The sequence below is a fragment of the Saccostrea cucullata genome, unplaced genomic scaffold (assembly GCF_032062105.1).
Source record: "Saccostrea cucullata isolate Sc308-1 unplaced genomic scaffold, CSIRO_AGI_Scuc_v1 ctg226, whole genome shotgun sequence".
NCBI lineage: Eukaryota > Metazoa > Mollusca > Bivalvia > Ostreida > Ostreidae > Saccostrea > Saccostrea cuccullata.
In genome coordinates, this window is record NW_026931887.1 from 358,898 (window position 1) to 380,409 (window position 21,512).

The 21,512-nt window shown below is 32.8% G+C and overlaps 1 protein-coding gene across 3 annotated transcripts in view; it reads left to right on the forward strand.

Moving 5' to 3' along the window:
- The window catches only part of LOC134233927 (malate synthase-like), a 27,836-nt gene extending 7,460 nt beyond the window's left edge, over positions 1–20,376 (forward strand). For all 3 annotated transcript variants that reach the window (XM_062715986.1, XM_062715985.1, XM_062715987.1), the window contains 12 exons: positions 14–229; positions 6,183–6,273; positions 7,057–7,133; positions 9,864–9,974; positions 11,533–11,592; positions 12,066–12,222; positions 13,937–14,135; positions 14,993–15,071; positions 15,186–15,278; positions 15,356–15,428; positions 16,280–16,347; positions 18,550–20,376. In XM_062715986.1, coding sequence (XP_062571970.1) covers positions 14–229; positions 6,183–6,273; positions 7,057–7,133; positions 9,864–9,974; positions 11,533–11,592; positions 12,066–12,222; positions 13,937–14,135; positions 14,993–15,071; positions 15,186–15,278; positions 15,356–15,428; positions 16,280–16,347; positions 18,550–18,855 — 1,530 coding nt within the window. In that variant the 3' untranslated portion in view covers positions 18,856–20,376. The remainder of the gene's footprint in view (positions 1–13; positions 230–6,182; positions 6,274–7,056; positions 7,134–9,863; positions 9,975–11,532; positions 11,593–12,065; positions 12,223–13,936; positions 14,136–14,992; positions 15,072–15,185; positions 15,279–15,355; positions 15,429–16,279; positions 16,348–18,549) is intronic.
- Positions 20,377–21,512: the final 1,136 nt, after the last annotated feature.

Below are 21,512 nucleotides of genomic sequence, written 5' to 3' on the forward strand. Positions count from 1 at the left end.
ATATGATCTGAAGATGCTACAAGCCCGGGAACAAAGGAAACTGGAATTGAAACAAACAGGTAGTCTTCCTGACTTTGATCCTAAAACTGCAAATATACGAGAGTCTAGTTGGACGGTTTCACCAGTTCCCAGAAGGCTTCAGTGTCGTCATGTAGACCTTGGTGATGTGTCTCCTAGCAACAGAGCCCATTTTGTTGCTGCACTGAAATCTGCAGCACAAGGAATTCAGGTTAAAACAAATATAAAGTTTTTATTTTTAGTTATGTTTTAGCTAATCTTTTAAATATTATATTTTTTTTAATTTATGCCTTATATGAAATAAAATACGCTATACTCCTATTGGTGTGGTCCTATAGGTATACTGTATAAAGTCTTTTTTTATTTTAGATTTTTCTGCTGTTTTTAAGGGTGAATACATTCATGAAAAGTAAAATTAAGTTAAAAAACACTGTCTTTACTAAAGAGTAATGAAAGAAAAATGTGACATTAAGATATGACTGAAATCAATTCTGTATTCAATAATGAAATTATTTTATCATTATTCTGATTTTCTTAAGAACTTTATTCTGATTTTCTTAAGAACTCATTTAAGAAGATTTTTTTCTGATGGTAGAGATTTAACTGTACAATTTAATATTTAATTGATAATTGTAACAATATTTGTTGAAGTAAGCATAGACGACTCAGTATCACATCACGACTAAGTGGAAGTATCACAACATATAACTAATAACTTCTCCAATGTTTGTATGATGAGAATGTTAATTATTAAGTAAAAAACAACAATATGGGGATTAAATTAGCCACCTTAGACAACTGTGTCCTTGGGACAGGAACCACAATATGAATGGTGAAAGTAATGCTTATCATGTTATTTCTTCTGATAAGACATCATTTTTACACCAAACTCCTGTGGCAAGATGACGTGACTATTCACACTTGTGGACATATTTAGGGATGTTGATTTTAAACAGTATGATGGGTATTGTTAGATTGTCATTGGATTCTTGACACACAATGACCATCTTACAAAACCACAACATACCTATGTGGTTACATTCCACCATCTATGCTGCTACAAAACCACAAAATGTCTGTGTGGTAATGATCCACAATCTAAGCTGCCACAAACCCACAAAATATCTATGTGGTAACATTCCACCATCTAAGCTGCCACATGACATAAGACACTTATTAATTACTGGACTCTTTGGAGGAATACCAATATGAACATGTATGTTTTAAAGAGTTTCCTTCAAGGTATGATTAGTAAATGTTGATTTAAGCTCAGAGTTTGGTTAATCTTTCTGGCTGTAAAATTTTAAATAATAATAAATCAGACTAAGAATATATAAGGATGATGAAACACCACACACATGGTTTTTATATGTATCCAGTTCATCAAATGCACAACACAACATAGTCAGTACCTGCTGCAGTATAAAAGTGCATTATTAAGAATTATTCATTTTCTGTTATCACTGCAAATTGCAGAGCAAATCCTTACTTGAAATCTATAAAAATCAAAATATATACAGATATATATTCTGATATCATTATATGTAAATTTACTGATTCTTAGCAACTAACAAAATTTTTTCCTTTTATCGTAAGTAAAACAGAATGACAACAAGATAGTTGATAATGAATTCACTCTACCTTCAGAAGTTTGAGATACAGTCAAACCATGTTATTCCAAACTGGATAAAACTTCAAGTTATCTGAGAAATCAAATATTTGAGGTTAAAATACATAAAGAAAAGTTGGTTTGGATATTCAACTCTATTCAAGCTATCCAAAGTATACAAGATAATAATGATTCGAGATACCCAGTATTAAATAAATACATATTTATTAAATATTCATTATCCATATTTAATTAAGCATTGTTTTATAAAATAGTTTACATTTTTGAGTGGCTTAAAATAAAATAAAGGATTCAAAAAGTTGAAACATTTGGAAAATATAAGAATTTATGCACTTTGATGTATAAAATTTTTGGCCATTTGGGTATCATATGAAATACTTTAAAGAATTAGCATTACTTTTTTGTGACCAGATATTTACTAAGTTTTTACTATAGTTGCACGTAAAATACATAAACAATGAAAATATTTATTATGATACCTATCAAATAAAAGTCTCATATTTTGAAAAAAAATTTAGAACAATTTGAAATTTCTAGAAATTTAAAGTATATATCTAGTACGAAACCTTATTTTCTTGTCAACATTACTGTTTGAAATTAAATATATGATAAAGTTAACAGTTACTTTTAATCAGGTATTTGTTAAAGACAGATGCTGTTCTATTCCCGTATAAAACTATCTCATTACAAGATGAACACTAGACAAGATTAAAAAAGCATTTTACATCTTACATGCTGCATTTATGATTTTTTAGAGATTAACCCCCCTCCCCCTAAATAAAAACATTAAAAAATTCTGAGAGGGAAAAACATACCTGAAGGTGGCTGGGTTCACATTAAGTTTATTCTTCAAGAAATCATCAATTTATATTCATTTGATTACATAAAAGTTTCCATAGAAACTGTTTTTATTATTTAAATGTAGAGTCCTAATTGTCACCTGATGTACTTGTTGATTGCATACAGGTGTGTTAAATGTCAGTTGTCTGTAAGTCTAACAGTTTGTGTGGGCTCCCACTGAGAACAGGGGCTGTAACTCTACAGTGTCAAAGACCACCATCCACACCCAATAATAAGACATCTTAGCATTTTAGTAGAATGTCATCAATTATCAGCATTAACAAAGTTATCATGTAAGGGTTTCGTAGACAACAGTTTTTTTGTTGAGGACTACTTTTTTGCTGTAAATGTCAAGATAGTGGTAAAATCATAGTTTAAGTTAGTTTTAGTCCGTATAGTCATCACTCAGAATTATGAAAAAAGATTGAATCCTTAAAATGAGGGTAATACAAACTTCAGAAACTTGCGCGCATGTAAATTGAAAGCGCGCACCAACACAATATCTACATATGACTTGAAATTAATAACTTTTACATTTTTCTGTAATGCTTTGATATTTAAATATATGAAAGTGAGATGACATTTTTAACATGAATTTTGTGTGCACGTGCTTGCAAGAGCGCGCAAGCTCGTGAAATGACCGATTTAATTGATATGTAAAGACCTTTTTAATGAAATGCTTTGAGACCAATATATAAGGGTATAGTAGTAGCATAGACAATATGACATGGTCAAAATAGCAAATCTCACGCGCATGCACGTGCGACGTAAACATGATAAATCTTGTTTTTTAACATGCCTTTGAAATTTTGTTAGCCATGCATTAGGAAATTTATATATAATATCACAATTAAGCTGCAATTTTTTAAAACTTTAATGATAACTCCCTTGGGTTTCAATCAAACAGGATGGGACTTGAACATAGATAGATATAATAGACTTCTACAAGAAGGTAATAGTGCACATTAATAACGTGCGTTTAAGTGCGAAAAACATTGGCTGAAACTTTCAAATTTAATTAGTTTTCAACCAAACAGGATGAGATTTGGAACACAGCAATGATATAATGGACTGTGTTACAAGAAGGTATGGTCACCATGCACATCCATACACGTGCGTGAACGTATGTTTGCAATCTGATTGGCTAAAATTTTATCAGCTATAACTCCCTTGGTTTTACCAAGGATATTTGATAGATGTAATTTTTACAAGAAGGTATGCCACCATGCTAAATTGCACGTGAAAAGTAAAATCAAAAATACACTTCAATGAGCGTATGTTTTAAATTTAAATACTTTAATATTTAGTATATTACAGTATATAGATTGTGCAGACAAAACGATATGGTCATTACGCACATGCATTCACATGCGCACGCGTGCAATGCTAAAATTTGAATGAACTTGGTACCCTTCTGGGTAAACGTTGAAGTCTAAATGCATAAAGTTTGTCTTATTTAATGAAGCTTACAGGGAATATGGCACAAAAAGGGAGATGAATATGGCCGGGGCATATAATGTACAATTAGCACTAGTTTAAGTTAGTTTGAGTCCGTATAGTCATTACTCAGAATTATGAAAAAAGATTGACTCCTTAAAATGAGGATAATACAAACTTCAGAAACTTTAAGATGTAAATTGAAATGCTACCTACACAATATCTACATGACTTAATACTATTCAGTATACATTAAAAATGAAAGTGTGTGCATTTTTAAAGAATTCCTCTATAAAGTTCTTTGAAGATAATTTTGTAAAGAACTATCTATAATTAGAACCAATGTATGAGTCTCATGATCATACTTGAGGCTAACTTGAGATGACGTAAACATGATAAATCTTGTTCTAACATGCCATTTGTTTAGATAGGAAATTTAGTTAATATCACAATTAAGGAATTTTTTAAAAATTTAATGATTGTTATTGGTGTTTCAATCACACAGACTTGTCACGTAAAATCGCAAATCAGCAATAGTGTTAATAACATTTTCAAGACGAAAAACATTCCTTAATTTCAAATTTAATTGTCTTAGTAAAAGAAAAACACAGCAATGTAAATATTGACTTGTGTTAAAAAAATAGTCATCAGCCTGCCGATGTTTACATTAAACTATTTTACAACTTGCAGTCATTTATCAAGGATAATTGTCTTATTTTTAAACTACATTGTAAATATTTAACTGAAGAAAACCCAAGTAATACTGTTACAGTACAACATTGGTTGGAACAGCTACATGTAGTTTATGGTTTTTTTAGAGCAAACTGCCCAGACTCAGGTTATGAACAACATGGAACCTTGTGACATTTATTTTTATGCCCCACCATGAATATGGCAGGGACATACATGTATAGTGTTTGTCGTGTCCGTCTTCCGTCCTTCGGTCTTTCTTTCTAGCTGTCCTTCCGTCACACTTTGCATTTAACTGACAGTTCAAAGCTCAGTTTCAAAGAAACTATCTAAGATATTTCATCAAACTTTATAGGGTGATAGATATTGATGAGAGCTATGCAACAGCCTCATCATTTTTTTTACCTTGACCTTTCTTTTGACATTGACCTCACTTTTCTTAAATGGGTGTTTAGCTCAGTTTTAAAGATACCATTCAAGATAGTGTTATCAAAATTCATAGGCTGATACATACTGATGAGAGCTATTCAACTGCATCAATATTTTTGGCCTTGACCTTTCCTTCGGCCTTGACTTTACTTTTCTTAAATGAATGTTTAGCTCAGTTTTAAAGACACCATTCAAGATATTTTTTATCATACGTCATATGTTGATACATATTGATGTAAGCAATTCATCTACTTCAACATTTTTGACTTTGACCTCACTTTTATCAAATTTTGATTTACTCAGTATTAAAGAAACCATATTTTTTTTCAACTTCATATGCTGATACACACTGATAAGAGCTTTTCAACTGCATAAACATTTTTTTTACCTTGGCCTTACCTTTGACCTTGACCTCACTTTAAATTAGTGTTAAACTTCATATGCTGATACATACTGATGTAAGCAATTCAACTGCATCACTATTCAAGATACTCTGAAATTTCATACACAAATTCAAATTTTCATGTGGCATTACTGACATGCCCTCGGCAGGGCATTCATTCTATGGACATATTTCTAGTTAGCTTTATAGATAGATTTAATAGTATTCACAAGGTCACACCAATTAAATTTCTTGTTCATCAGACATATGATGAGAAAAAGAAGACAAGGCAGAGGGTTTAAAAGATAATATTACTTATAACTACTTTTTTGAAAGCAAACGTTTAAGGCAGAACATGAAAAAATTAAAATTTGAGCGCACAATTATTTATTTTCTGTTTTTCTGATTTTTAGAGTAACCTGATTTAAAATATGAAAAATAGAGTGGAAACAAAAAGGAAATTCACATAGAATTTTTGGGTTAAGAAAATTTATATTAATTTTTTTGTAGTTTTGTTCTTATAAGAGTGTGTGGGTTTTAATGAGCAAAAAATTAAATTTGTGTGGCCCAAAGTAAAAATGTAGTTTTGCCGCTGCTTCTTTTACACCTTTTTCATTGAAATCTTTAATGATTTGATTTTATACTGGTGGACAAATGGTTCAGAGGAGTTAAAGTTTGAAATCTGAGGGTTGATATTTTACTGCATAATGAAATATTTCACAAAGTATCATTAACAAAATAATGTCAATTTTCCAGACGGATTTTGACGACGGACATTGTCCCACTTGGGCCAATCAGCTTCAAGGTCTCTACAATGTATACAGAGCGGTACACAACACTCTGCCAGGTATAGTCCAACAGCATCATCATCACTAAGAGAATACAGACTGGATTTAAAGCTGAACATGATCATCATCACTTACATAATACAGATTGGACATAAAGTTGAACATGAGTCATAAAAGGAATTTGTCCGTGATATTTGATTGGTTTCTCCCTATATCTGAGGGGCCCCATATAAAGCTGCTCATATTATCACTGTTCAGTGTAATCAGTCATCACTGGTGAAGACACACATATATACTACACAGCACTCGGTAGTGAAAAAATAGCTGCAAACTTCCTCTAATGCAGGAGAGCAAGATATACCAAAAAAACCTACAGCAGTTGCACAGGTCTGAGCAGTAAAAAAGATGCACAAATACATGTAACTGCAGTAAAATGTACGGTAAACAATAATAATTCAAGATAACCAGCACCAGCCCATTCCACGAACACATAAAGCAGTCAGGTGTAACAAATGCAAAAGGTGTACTGTAAACCAACTTTTACCTGTGACAAATAAGTTCACAGCCTCATCAGGTGTAGCAAATGTGAATGTGGTATAACCCCAAAGAGATTTGCTGAAAATTAATTGTTGCAGACTAGTAATATCAAAAATGGCATGTTCCTATTCCTTAGTCGTGTTCAGCTTTAATATTCCAATAAACACAAAATATTAATAAGAAAACTTTGTATTCTGGTTCATGTAGGGTACCCGACCATTTATTACTGTAATGGCCAACCATATTATAAATATAAATTCATATAATGTGCAGTTCTTGACGTGTTAATATTTTTGAACTGACAGGTGTACCAAACATCGAGGATGCTCCAGTTCTGATGCTGAGGCCCCGTGCCTGGAACATGGTGGAACACAACCTGATTGTATGTGCTAGAAAGTCAGAATGGGAGCATTTGTTGATCAAAGGGCAATAGAAAATCAAAATGGGAGATTTTTTTATCAAAGCACACTAGAAAATCAGAATGGGAGATTTGTTGATCGTGGTATTAGAAAGTCAGTACGCGGTCAAAATTTTCCACGGAAATTTGTCCAAGCATACTTAATATAAATGTAAGGTATATAGTGACAGTAGCTAGAAAGTCTGCATAATTTTTACAAAGCGGCAATAAAAAACAGAAATTGAGATTTATTGATCAATGATAGCTAGAAAGTCAGAGGGAAGATTTTTTTATCAAAGGGTACAGTATCAGAATGGGAGATTTGTTGATTACAAGGAGCAAGAATATCAGAATGGGAGATTTTTTTTTTAACAAAGGGCACTAAAAAATCAGAATGGGAGATTTTTTTATGCCCCGTAAATGAAGTTTCGGGGTATATAGTTTTTAGCTCACCTCAACAAAGTTGGGGGAGTTTATGTAATACCGTCGGCGTCCCAGGTTAAGGTTAATTTTTTTGTAGCAGTTTTCTTTTTAAGTACTTCTGTGTCCTGTATTGCTTAGACATGCAAGGAAGATGCTTCTAATGTGTTTAATTGTACCAGTCAAAGTTTCAGATGCTGCAATTTCAGCAAAGGAATGACCAGGTTAATGTTTTTGGAGCAGGTTAACATTTTTGGTGCAGTTTTTGGTATAGGTCTATTTCCAAGGAACTATAAGCCCTATGTTGACCAAACTTGCATGGATGGTACATCTAAGGATGCACAATACCAGGCTTGCTTCGGATGCTGAATCTGACCTACATTTTCCAGTTGAGTGAACAGGTTAACGTTTTTGGTACAGGTCTCATTTCCAAGTAACTATAAGCCCTATGTTGACCAATTTTGCATGGATGATATATCTAAGGATGCACAATACCAGACTTGCTTCAGATGCTGAATCTGACCTACATTTTCCGGTTGAGTGAACAGGTTAATTTTTTTTGGTGCAGGTCTCATTTCCAAGTAACTATAAGACCTATGTTGACTAAACTTGCATGGATGATACATCTAAGGATGCACATTATCAGGCTTGCTTCAGATGCTGAATCTGAGCTACATTTTCTGGTTGAGTGAACAGGTTAAAGTTTTGGGTGCAGGGTTCATTTCCAAGTTACAATGAGCCCTTTAATGACTAAACTTGCATGGATGATATATCTTAGGATGCATATTACCAGATTTGCTTCGGATGGATACCAAGAACTTTGACCCTTTGATCTTGGAGTTTGACCTACTTTTAAAAACCAAACCTTGACCGTAACTTTAAAAGGGTTAGGGCTAGTGCTTTCATACTTTACGTATTTAATCCTTGTGACAAGACCTTTCATTTGATAGCAAGACCTTTGACCTTGACCTTGGAGTTTGACCTTCTTTTAAAATTTTTAACCTTGTCCATAAGTTCTGAATGGTAAAGGCTAGGGCTTCCATACTTTACATATGTATTATATGTGACAAGACCATTCATTGGATACCAATTACCTTGATCTTTTGACCTTGACCTTGGAGATTTTTGTACTTATGAAAAAACTTTAATCTTGGCCATAACTTTTGAAAACTAAGGGATAGTAATATCATACTTCACTTATGTAATCCTTGTGAAAAGACCCTTCATTGGAGTTTGACCTACTTTTAAAAAAATTAACCTTGACCATTACCTGATTATGATTACCGTTTATCCAAGTAACTTTCTTTCGATGCATGCATTGTTTTAATATGAATGAAATGCATTAATATTCCATTTCTTTTATTAAAAAAATTGAATTAAAATTTAAAATTGTGCCACGTCCATGTGATTGCAACACCACACTAAATTTGACGAATGAATACTTATATACGGGAGTGCTATTGTGTTTCTGTGCTTGGCTAACTATAAAGTCAAATATGGAAGTGGATAAAAGAAACAATATCACATTACTATATTTTAATAACAAATGCAAGCGCTAAAATTTATTTGCGCCAATGCACTCCCACTTGCGTTCATGCTAAATTATATATGCGCCAAATTTTCTCGTTTTACAGTATGTATTTTTTATGGCAAGACCTTTCATTGGATATCAATGACCTTGACGATTTCCGTACTTATGAAAAACTTTAACCTTGGCCTACTTTCATATTTCACAATTGTATTTTCAGTGAGAATACCCTACTTTTGGTACCAATATACTAAATTTGCATTTAAGAAAAGTTTAATATTTGTTATGTTGCCATACGGGGGCATCAGTGTTTCACAAACACATCTTGTTTTTTATCAAAGGGCACTAAAATTTCAGAATTCGAGATTTGTTGATCAAAGGGCACTAGAAAATCAGAATGAGAGCATTTGTTGATGAAAGAACTCAATAGAGAAACAGATTTGATATGTATATTTTTTTTTAAATCATTGTTCAAGAGAGGAGGAGGGGGGAAATATGAGTTGATTTAGAGGTTCAGAAGAAGGAAATGGATTTATTGATTAACCATCAGTTCATTGAGAGAATTTGTTGCAAAAAGGACATAATTGACCATTTCAATCTTTAAAAAATTTTTTTACCTATATATTTTTTAGCCAGAAGAGAGAGAGAGAGAGAGAGAGAGAGAGAGAGAGAGAGACTAGTGGCTGGTTATTAACAAATAATTATGTTAAGGTTTTCCTTGTTTGAGATCACTATTTAATAGTTCTAACAGACATAAATTATTTTAGGTGAATGGTCGGGAAGTCTTAGGTCCACTGTTTGATTTTGGACTTCTTATGTTCCACAATGCCCATATTTTGTTGGAAAAGGAGTGTGGACCTTATTTCTACCTATCCAAAGTGAGTTTTTAATTTCCTCTACAATTAAGTATTTAAAAGCACGAGTTAAGGTGATAACAAACATCACTATTATTCTTATTGAAATATATTTAGCAACTTATTAGTTTCTACAGTAATATAACATTCTGAGTATTGTTTTACCATTCAGTCTTTAGAGACTTCATTCTCAGCCAATATTTTCATTAAAATGACTTTCATTGGGAGTTTTTGGAGTAGTTCTCATTCCCACAAAAAAAAGTCATACCTAGACCAAACTTGCAGGAATGATACATTTATGGATGCTAAAAAAAAAAAAAATTTTAATGCTAAATCTGACTAACAATTTCCAGATGAGTGAGCAGGTTTAAGTTTTGTATCAAGTTCAATCTCTTAGGTACCAATTACTTCTTTATATGCCCTATGGTGAACAAACTTACATGGATGATGCTTCTAGGGATGCACACAACCAGGCTTGTTTTGAACTACATTTTCTGGAGGAGTGATCAGGTTGAATACTTTGAATCAGGTTCATTCCCACATAAATACCCCGGTATAAGTCCTATGTGGTCCATACTTGCATTGATTATTAATGTATTGTAGGGAACAAAGCTGCTTTAAATTTTGAATACAAGCTACATTTTCTGATGTTACCTGAAGGTTACTGAAGAGGTATACTCCTAATACATGTAACTGAGATATTTACTTGAACCAAACTCGCATGTCTGATGCCTTTAGGGATGCATTCTACCTGGTTTTGCTTCAGAAAATAGGTATTAACCTGTACTTTTAGTTCATTTTGAGCTGAAGGCTCAAGTGAGCTATTGTGATCACATTTTGTCTGTCCATCTATCTGTCTGTCTATCCGTCCGTCTGTAAACTTTTCACATTTTCAACTTCTTCTCAAGAACCACTGGGCCAATTTTAACAAACTTGGTACAAAGCATCCTTGGGAAAAAGGGGAGTTTAAATTGTTAAAATAAAGGGACAAGTCTCTTTACATGGGGAGATAATCAAGAAAAGGGCAGGTTCACAATAGGGAATCAAAGTTTTTCATGAAATATCTAGGGTAAAAACTTCAAATATCTTCTCAAGAACCACTGGGTTAGAAAAACTAAAACTTATGTAAAAGCATCCTGGGGTAGTGAAGATTCTAAATTATTCTAATCATGACCCCAGGGATAGGGCTGGCCCACAATAGGAAATCAAAGTTTTACATACCGGTAGACAAAAATATATAGGAAAAACTTTTAAAATCTTCTTCTCAAGAATCACTGGGCTAGAAGAGCTTAAACTTATGTGGAAATATACTGGGGTAGTGTAAATTCTAAATTGGTTAAATCATGACCCCTGGGGGTAGGGCGGGGTCACAATATGGAATCAAAGTTTAACATAGAAAATAATAGAGATTTATCAATCTAATTACTGTTAAATATTTATATTTTCATTATGCTTATTAAATATGACATATGCTTATTGAATATGACATATGCTTATTAAATGATCATTTTGATCGTTTCTTTTTTATATTGGTACAAACATGTATTTTAATTTTTCAAGTAACATTGATTTCTCTTTGTAGCTTGAAGGCAGCAGAGAGGCTGCAGTATGGGATGCTATTTTTAGCTGGACTGAGAAAAAGGTAAATGTATACTAGGTTAACATAAAGTGTTGCTATTTTATACACTTATATCAGGATGAGGAAGGAAATGGTCAGGTTATGCCAGAAGACTTGTTAAGTAACCTTAACCTTAAGTTCAAAATATCTTCAGTGTCAATTTGATTGTAAAAATATATTTTGTGGGTAGCTTCTAAGTACTTTACATTTACTGTACAATCACTATTTTTAGTAGATATTTAATTGATTTGGGTTTTATTTTTTGAGGTTTGAAGAGACCTACAATTATTCATGTCCACCTCAAAATATTAAATGTCACATAGTATACATAAGTACTCAACAATTCTTTAACATCAAAATCCAATACCCATGAACCCTAATTTTTTTTTGCTCAAACCAAAAAAAAAAAAAAAATGACCCCAAGCATTTTAAAAAGGTATTAAATTGATATAGCAATTAATCCAAACAGTGTCATCAATACTGCTATTGATTGACAGCTGAAGCTGCCACATGGATGTGTGAAGGCCTGTGTGTTGATTGAGAATGTCCTGGCCTCCTTTGAGATGTATGAGATCCTGTATGCCCTCAGGGACCATTCTCTGGGACTTAACTGTGGCATCTGGGACTACTCTGCCTCCTTCATCAATAAGTTTGGTAAGGTCAAGTGTCCGTCTTTACTGGGCTGAAATACTGCAATTAATTGATTACAATTTTTAAAGGTATTTTATTGAATTGAAAATTGTTTTAGATTTTTATACGCCCGTCTTAAGATAAACGTATTATTTAAGGCTTCGTGTCCGTAAATATTCTGTCCGAAGTTGTCATTGTCTGTTAGCTTTTCGTTTCCGGCTCATAACTTTAAAACTATTAGGCCTAGGATTATCAAACTTTGTCATCTGATGCATCTTGGGTAAGGTGTGTCGCGCACAAAAAGTAGGTCGCTCTGACCTTTAATAAGAAGATATAGCCAAATATGGAAAAATCCTTTCCGGCCCATAACTAGAAAACTATAAGAATACGATCATCAAACTTGGCCAGTTTATGCATCTTAGGTAAAGGTGTGTCGCGACCTATTTCAAGGTCACTGTGACCTTTGATTTAAATGAAATTTTAAAAAAAAATGTGTCTTTTTACTATTCATTTACACATAAATAAAGTAAGAGTATTGCACTGTCCTTATTAAAAAAGTGTTAAATCAAGAAAATACTTATTTTTTTTAAAGCATATTTGACAGCAATCTATAACAAATATTATGTATGTTAAAGAAATCCTACCTCTCCCATGAGTGTAATTATCAAGCACTGGTCAAGACTAAAGAAGAATTTTGATAACAGAAAATTGCATGTCAAATTAGAGAGAAATTAATGAGTTTTGAGTGTGAGGAGTTCGCTAATAGCTAGAGCATGGTGTTATCTATATCCCTTGAGTATTGGGCAAATGTGTGAGCCTGTTGGATTAAAAATAGCTCTTGCTGGCTAGCCTAAGTTTTAAAATAAATTTAATGAAAAGTAATTAAAACTAATTTAATATTGCATAGTAGAATAATCTTATATTATATAAAATTGTTAATTTATAAAAACTAATTTTAAATGTCAGATCAGCATGTCCATATGAATTTTATATTAAAACCTGTCGGACATTAAATGTCAACCAAAAAAAATCTTTGAGTATTTCATATGTTTTTAAAAAAGTTATGGTAGATAGTGCAGACCCATTCATCTATTGGTATTAATGAGTAGACAAGCATCCAGTTAAAGATTAATTAATGAGTTCAGGCTAGCTGTCTTAATCACTCTGATCAATCTGTATGATGACCTTTGGGAATGTAGAACAAAGAACTGTGTGGTTAGTTTACAGCATATGTCATTTGATGGCCAGTCCAATATGTTATATATCAAGAGTATTGTCATATTATTTGCCATATTTCTGTGGAACTAGGGATGTCAACGAATATTCCTAAAATTTCTTTAGTCGGAGTAAAAAAAAAATTGTCTTTTCTTTTCAAAATTAATTTGATATAGATTAATTTGTTAAGACTAATTTGATATTGTTTAATATGATGGGCATTTGACAAACACAACCAGCATAGAAATCCATCAATGATGTAATATTTGTTATAACTAATGCTTACATCACAGGGGATGGATAAATATTGTTTAGGAATGGAAAAATCATGGAAATTTAGAATCATTTTTTGCAAGCTAAACTGTTGAAGAAAATTGTAATTTTTGACGGGCGTATCATGCTGTGGCGCGGCACTTTATTTTATTTTATTAGATAAAATATAGAAGTTTATTCAAATTTGTTGGTAAAAATTTTCAAGTTAATATTTTTGAAGTTGGGTAATAACTGTACCATTTGTACCCAGGTCACCGGCGAGACTTTTTGCTACCAGACAGGAATAAGTATGTTTCTATGGACCGCCATTTCCTGAAGAGCTACATGGATCTCGTGGTACAGACCTGCCATCGCCGCGGATGCCATGCAACAGGGGGAATGGCAGCCTTGTTATTACCTAATACAGAAAAGGATGAAAAATATCGAATGATTCAAAATAAAGTCTTAAGGTAAAATTAAATTTAAAAGGGTGGTGCATTTCTTTATGAGCTCTGTAAATTTTTCTTTGTTATAAGCAGTTTAATCAGGGTTTTTAGCTCTACTGGTCAAAGACCAGAAGAGCTTATTGAAGAGTAAGCTGTCCTTCTTCAGTTTGTCTGTCTGTCTGTAAACAATTTTTCAAAATGCTACTCCTCCTACAGCTTTGGTCTGATTTCAAATTATAATTGCTACTCCTCCTACAGTTTTGGTCTGATTGCAGTGTAACTTGTCCATGAATGGTCTTGCCATGTTTACTAAAAAAGAAATTTCCTTGAAATATTTTCAAAATGCTACTACTCCTACAGCTTGGTCTGATTTCAATAAATCTTGCCTTGGAAATGATGAAACCAATGATTAAATTTTAATTTATTACTGTTGCAAAGTTTCAAGTTCAAACGCTACATTTCTCTTCCTTTGTAATAAGTTTAAACCAGTAGAGCTGCAGTCTCACCAGAGACTTCCTGGTTGATATAATAAGTTTGAAAGTCATTTAACATTTTATGTGAAACTCTTTTTAAATTCTGGACATTCAAACATCCTACAAAATGCCAAAGATTTGAAAACACCTAATAACAACCAAACCGAGATACGAAAAGTTTAGCAATACAACATCCAGACTATTTAATCACTGTGAAAAGTGTGTTCTTATTCTACCTAACTGAAGTAATGAGATAATTCAGTGTGAGTTCATATTTTACACAAAAGTCAACACTGAATAGTATTAAATAGATCATAAATGAACATAAGAAATAAGTTGAGAAACAATGTCATTATGTGCATGATAAAAAAGATAATGATATTAAAATAAAAACCCTGTTTCTTACAGAGCTAAGCAGGCAGAGATAGAGGCAGGGGTAGATGGATTTATGGTGTACGACGTACGCTTGGTGGGCCCAGCTCAACAGGTTAGTTTATAAGTAATATCTTCAATCAATTCTAAATAACATTATTTTGGTCTTGTTTTTATTCATTTTGTCATCTTTTGAATTATAACTGCAAAATTACCCTTGCATTCTTAGATGTGGAAAAGGTTAACCTCATCAGACAATCAGTTTTCCAGATCAAGGTCAGAGGTCAAGGTCACCAATAAAGACTTATTACTGATGCCATCAGTAAGTATTGAGGGTTGTTGATATCAGTGTTTAGTTATGATTGATATGGTTGATTGCACCAATATCCTATATTACAGGGAGGAGTGACAGAGACAGGTTTGAAACATAACATTGCTGTTGGTATCCTCTTCATTGAAGCTTGGCTCAGAGGTGTGTTTCCTATCTATGAGACTGTTTTTGAATTTTAACATGCATTTATGAGATCTTCTTAAAATTTTAGCTCACATGATCTGAGAGCTTGAGCTTTTCAGATCACAATTTGTCCCTCATCCATCTGTCGGCCCATGTGTCTATACAATTTTTTAAGTATTTCAGGACTATTTGGCTTATTTCAACCAAGCTAGTCTAATGCATCCTTTGGTGAAGGGAAATCAAGTTTATCTAAATGAAGAACCACATCATTTGAAAAACTTCTTGGGAACACTGGGCCAAAAAGTTCAAGCATTTAAGATTTTAAAAATTTGTGTAAAGTGTAGATTGAAATTTGTTCGAAAGATGGCTTTCCTTGGGATGGGGCGTGATAGGAGATAAGGGTTTAATATGTATATACATGTACATGTATTTAGGAAAAAATCTTTTAAAATCTAAAGAACAGCTGTGCTATGGTTAGTCATATTGATATTGAAACAAGTTTAAGTTCAGTTTTGCTCAAATCATGGTAGGCTGGGGCCACAATAGGAGATTAAAGTTAAAGGAAATGTATGTGAAAAAAAATCAAGGTTAATTTTCTGATGAAGTGTACTTGGGAAAATTTATTACAATTTTTCTCCAGAACAACAAGACTATGTTAGTTACGTAAAGAGGCATTCCTTTGTCAGGTTCATTAAAGCTTGGTCAAATCATAACCATCTAAGGCTTGGTTAGGGACACTATAATAGGATCAAAACTTTTGTGGGAATAGAGGGGAAAATCCCTTTAAAATATGAAGAAAAGCAGGACAAAGAAGCTGTTTCTTTCACAGAAGCTTTATATTTTTCAATTTCAAGTTTCTGATTTAACAGGTGTTGGCCATTACTATTACAAGGGAGCTGTGGAGGATTCAGCCACCGCTGAGATATCCAGGTCACAGGTAAGAACTAAAAATATCCAGTTCACAGGTAAGAACTAACTAAAAATATCCAGGTCACAGGTAATAACTAACAATATCCAGGTCACAGGTAATAAATAACTAAAAATAGCCAGGTCACAGGTAATAACTAACTAAAATATCCAGGTCACAAGTAATAACTTACTAAAATATCCAGGTCACAGTTGAGAACTAACTGAAAATATCCAGGTCACAGGTAAGAACTTACAAAAATATCCAGGTCACAGGTAAGAACTTACAAAAATATCCAGGTCACAGGTAAGAACTTACAAAAATATCCAGGTCACAGGTAAGAACTTACAAAAATATCCAGGTCACAGGTAAGAACTAACTAAAATATCCAGGTCACAGGTAAGAACTAAAACTAAAAATATCCTGATAACAGGTAATGTCCAGGTCAAAGGTAAGAACTAGCTAAAAATATCTAGGTCACAGGTAAGAACTAACTACACAGTTCATACTGGATCTCAAAGGTCACTGAGGAACAAAGGACTAGATTATAGAGATCTGTTGATAGATACCTATATAAAAGTATTGGTACACTATAGTAATTATCTTATGTTGATAGCTATTTTGCTCAGATATCCAGATCTCAAAAAGGTGTAATGAAAGTATATTATGCTAGATATTGCATATTACAGTAAAAACATGTTGAATACAGACAGTACTAGTGCCATTGTCATCTTTATTAGGGCCCCGCAAGGATTTGCGGGTGCCCTATAGTAATCACTCTGTCTGTCCGTCCGTCTGTCCGTCTGTCTGTCCGTCTGTCACTCTTCCGTCCACAAATTTTCTGTTTTTTTCTAATAACTTTTTTTATGGTTGCCCAATCAAGTTCAAATTTGGTTTGGTAGTTCAGTAGGCAGAAATACATATTTTGATGCTAAGTTTGGTTCTCTACATCTTCAGGTTTGGAGCGGGGGTGGTGGGGTAGATTCCTTAACTATGCATAAGAATGAATGGGCAACATTTTTTATGGTTGCCCAATCAAGTACAAATTTGGTATGGTAGTTCAGTAGGCAGAAATTCATATTTTGATGCTTAGTTTGGTTCTCTATGTCCCCTGGTTTGGAGCTGGGGTGGTGGGGTAGATTCCTTAACTTTATATAAGAATGCATTGGCAAAGAGAGATAACTGCTGAAGATGTTCCCATTGTAAACTGAATGCTGGCTATGAGTCTCTTGGGATTAATTAGCTTTCCTCCTGAAGAAAATCCAGAGCATTATCTTTATCTGTCACATTGAGATGAATTACCACCTCTGTCTGCAAATGAAGTTTGTTTTGAAGTTAAGTCAATTTGGAATGCTATGAACACTCTGAAATGTGGATTTAAATATAAATTTTTATAATTTATTTTTGTTTAATAGTTATGATTTCATTGAATTCTAAAAACAAGAAATAGATTAAAGAAGATTTTTTGATTTACTTTTTTTTCACTTTATGTTAATTCAAGAATATTATTAATTTTTAAGGTAGTTGTATAAAAACCCCATTCTATCATTATAATACTGAAAAAAGTTCTTATTGTAACTTTTAGAAGAAAATGATGAGAGAGGTACAATTAATCCTTTGGGATTAATTATCTAGCCTGCTGCAGAAAATTTAGTAGGCTTTTCTTTATCTTTAACATTAATGAAAACCTTTGTCTGCAACTGCTGTTTCTTTGAAGTTAAGGTCAAGCCTTCATGATATTTGCATTCATTGAAGGCTGGCATTCTATATAACACAAACTTCTTAATTGTTTAAATATACATTCAATGTTCAAGTTGTTCTTTACTGCCTAATGTAAATACAAGGATATTATTTTCAGGTTTTTGAATATTCAAGAATTATCTTGACATTTTAAGAATACAGTTGCTGTTGCTTATTCTTCGTACATTTTTTAATCATTCCGTAAGCTGCACCCTTTTAATTCTACCCCATGGCGGGGCCCTTGCTGACTGGTCAGTTTTCTAGTTATTTTTATTTTTTTCCCCTATAGATCCATGTATGATTACTTCTACTTTTTCATTAAACAACATCTACATTGAAATAAAAACAGGGTATTGAGATTTATGCTATTTAACAAAACTATTAGTAACTGGAATCCTTCATATTTTTAATATGATCTACATTTAAACAAGTATAATAAATGTACACTGTCTTTACATAGCACTACTTTGCATCTGATTATTATTTCTACAGATCTGGCAGTGGATAAGATTTCAAGCAGTTTTAGAAGACAATGGCAAGCAGGTAACAATGGCGATGGTGAAGACCTTAATCAGAGAAACGATGCAGAGGATGTTCTGGTCATCGGAGAATTCTCATTTTGTGACGGAAAAAGACAGGCAGAGGCTTCTCACAGCTGCTCAAATGTTCCAAGAAATCTTGTCCAAGCTAGATTTCCCAGAATTCATCACTACGTATTTGAATTTAGATCACACATTTTTAAGGAGCCAGGCTTCATTTTCTTTCATCAGTATGTCAGCCATAGAATCTCGTTTGTGAAGGAGAACTTGGTATTCTCGTGGTAGAGCCCGGTGTCCTAGGATCTTTGAACGGTGAACACTTGTAGTCATTCCATATTATTGGCTATTTTATTAAAGATTGCATTTTAAAATATATTTACTCAATACAATTTTAATTCAACCAGAATAGTTCCTGTAGTGTTGGAGTGTTTATCTGTCTGTCTGTATTTGTGCTCTTTTTCCTGTTGTGCTCTGATTTATAAAAACTTTGCACACAAATTACAAGATCTAATTTTATTTACTGATTGAAATGTACAATATTGACCAGGCTAGTACATGTAGAATAATTTTTTGAACTTTTTAGAAATGCTACCTCATCATTTTGTTTGATTTCAGTATATATTTTATTATTTGAAAATGCTACTTGTCTTACAGATTTTTTTATGTCCCTATATTTAAGATTAGGGGGTATGTGCATTTTGGTTTGTCCATCAGTCTGTTTGTCTGCAAAAACTTAAAGTTTATTTATAATTTTTGAATGGTTAGTGTTAAGGCTGTTTTGTTTATTATTTTAAAAATAAAAATCCTTATGATGATTTTTCCTTGGAAACACACAGTGTGATTGTATAAAACATTTCTCTGTTATTGTAGTGTCATTCTTGTAATTAGCCATCTGACTCGTTCTTAGTCCGAAATATCTGTCCATTTAAAGAAAAAAATTATGTTCTACTTTTCACCAAAAAAATCAAGCTTTAGAGGAATGTTATAGTCACATATTGAAGACATGTAATTTTTGGAACTTTAATCAAGGTGATAATTAATGCCTAATGGAAACTTGTTTATAAAATTTTATTTTGTAGTTTTTGCTTTTGATGAAAAGGGGCCTCTGGTTTTGTATCTGCCTTAATACATGTATTAAAGTGCTACAGGTTTAATATTGTCAGTATGGTACAGGAGTGTATTGTATCTCATGTTTGTTTGTTATTTTATATGTATCATTTATTCAGGTGCCATATACTTTTCATATGTGATATGTTAATCACAATCATCAGATGTGATTGGTAATGCTTACATTTGCAAATTCATGTCTCTTAGAAATATTGGGGCATTAAAGCTCACCTGAGCCTAAGGCTCAATAAGCTTTTCTGATGGAAACTTGTCTGGCGTTTGTCTTTTGGGTCATCTGTAAACTTTTAGTGACTTAATCTTCTCAGGAACCCCAGGGCCAATTTCAACCAAACTTGCCAAAAAAAATCATGAATAAAGAAGATTATTTTTTTTAAATAAAGGGCGATGTCCTCTTTCAAGGGGAGATAATTAAGGATTGGGGTCATAAGAAATCAGGGCCACAAAGACCAATCAAAGTTTTGCATGGGAATAGATATTTTAATCTACTCAAAAACAACAAAACCATGTCAAGTCCTATTCACAATGGAGTATCCTTGTGTAGTAAATATATACAAAGGGGCATGCTAATGGATGGCAAGGTCATGGTAAATCAGGTGAGCACTGTTGTCCTCTGTTTTGTATTTATAAATAAAATATTTTTGTACTACATGAACTTTTATTTTTCTGTCTTTGGTTAAAGATTCAGTAAACAGTCCATATTGTTTTGCAATATACATCTCCAATCAAACCTCAGATGCCTCATGATAACTTGGCTTAATTTATCATGCATATGTGAACATTTATGTCATACCATACTATGGACTTTTTATGTTCTTTAGAAGAGAAAGATGGATAGAAATGTAAGACAGGCCTGATGTTACATCACGGAAAAGAATACAAAATATAATATACTGTACGTGGATGTCAAAAAAAAAAAAAATTAAAATAAAAGGTATATAACAAAACATTTACTGACCGAGTTCTCAGGCAGTGGGCAAAATGCGTTTTGTTGACCCACAAACCAAACTGTCTGCCTTCAGCCTCATGCACAGTTTGGTTCTTGGGGTCTGAAAAAAAGCATGTTGCCCTTGAACTCGTCATTAAATTATATTGTTTATTATTATGCTTCCTGTCAGTTTGTCTCTATATAACCCATACCCTACTATTTTCGCATAGTGGTCTAAGGATTTATATAGCGTAAGCATACTATGCCGAAATAGTGCACGGCCTTATTTTTTGAATAAAATTCTTCATTGCACTCACCGGGAATCGAACTCACAACCATGAGGTTGCCAGTCCGATGCCTTATCGATTACGCCACAGAGACGATCACTGATTAGCTGCATTTTATTAAATATATAAACTTAATTTATACAATTGATACAAGAAGGAGAAAAGAGACAAATATTATTTGAAAACAGTTATATTTATTCTAAGGAATCTTAGATAAATGTGTACAACAAAGTTTCAAACTAATTATTACATACAGATCGTTAGATGAACTGATACCATGGGGTCATTAAAACGCTTTTTTATATAGCGCTTGATTGAAGGATGTAAAAGAAAATTATCAATGAGAATCCACGTCTGTAAACAAATCAGTCTTACTAACATAACAGAAAATAAAGATGAGTATCTGTGGGACAGAAAATTCTGACTTATTTAGAGAAAATACTAGTAACCAAAAATAACTAAGCATGCAACTAATTTTAGCATGAAGATTTTGAATGAGTTTTTGCAAGTGCGCTGTGTTACCACCATTATTTTCAGGAAAAAATCAAATGGATTGCCGCATAAATAATAACAACA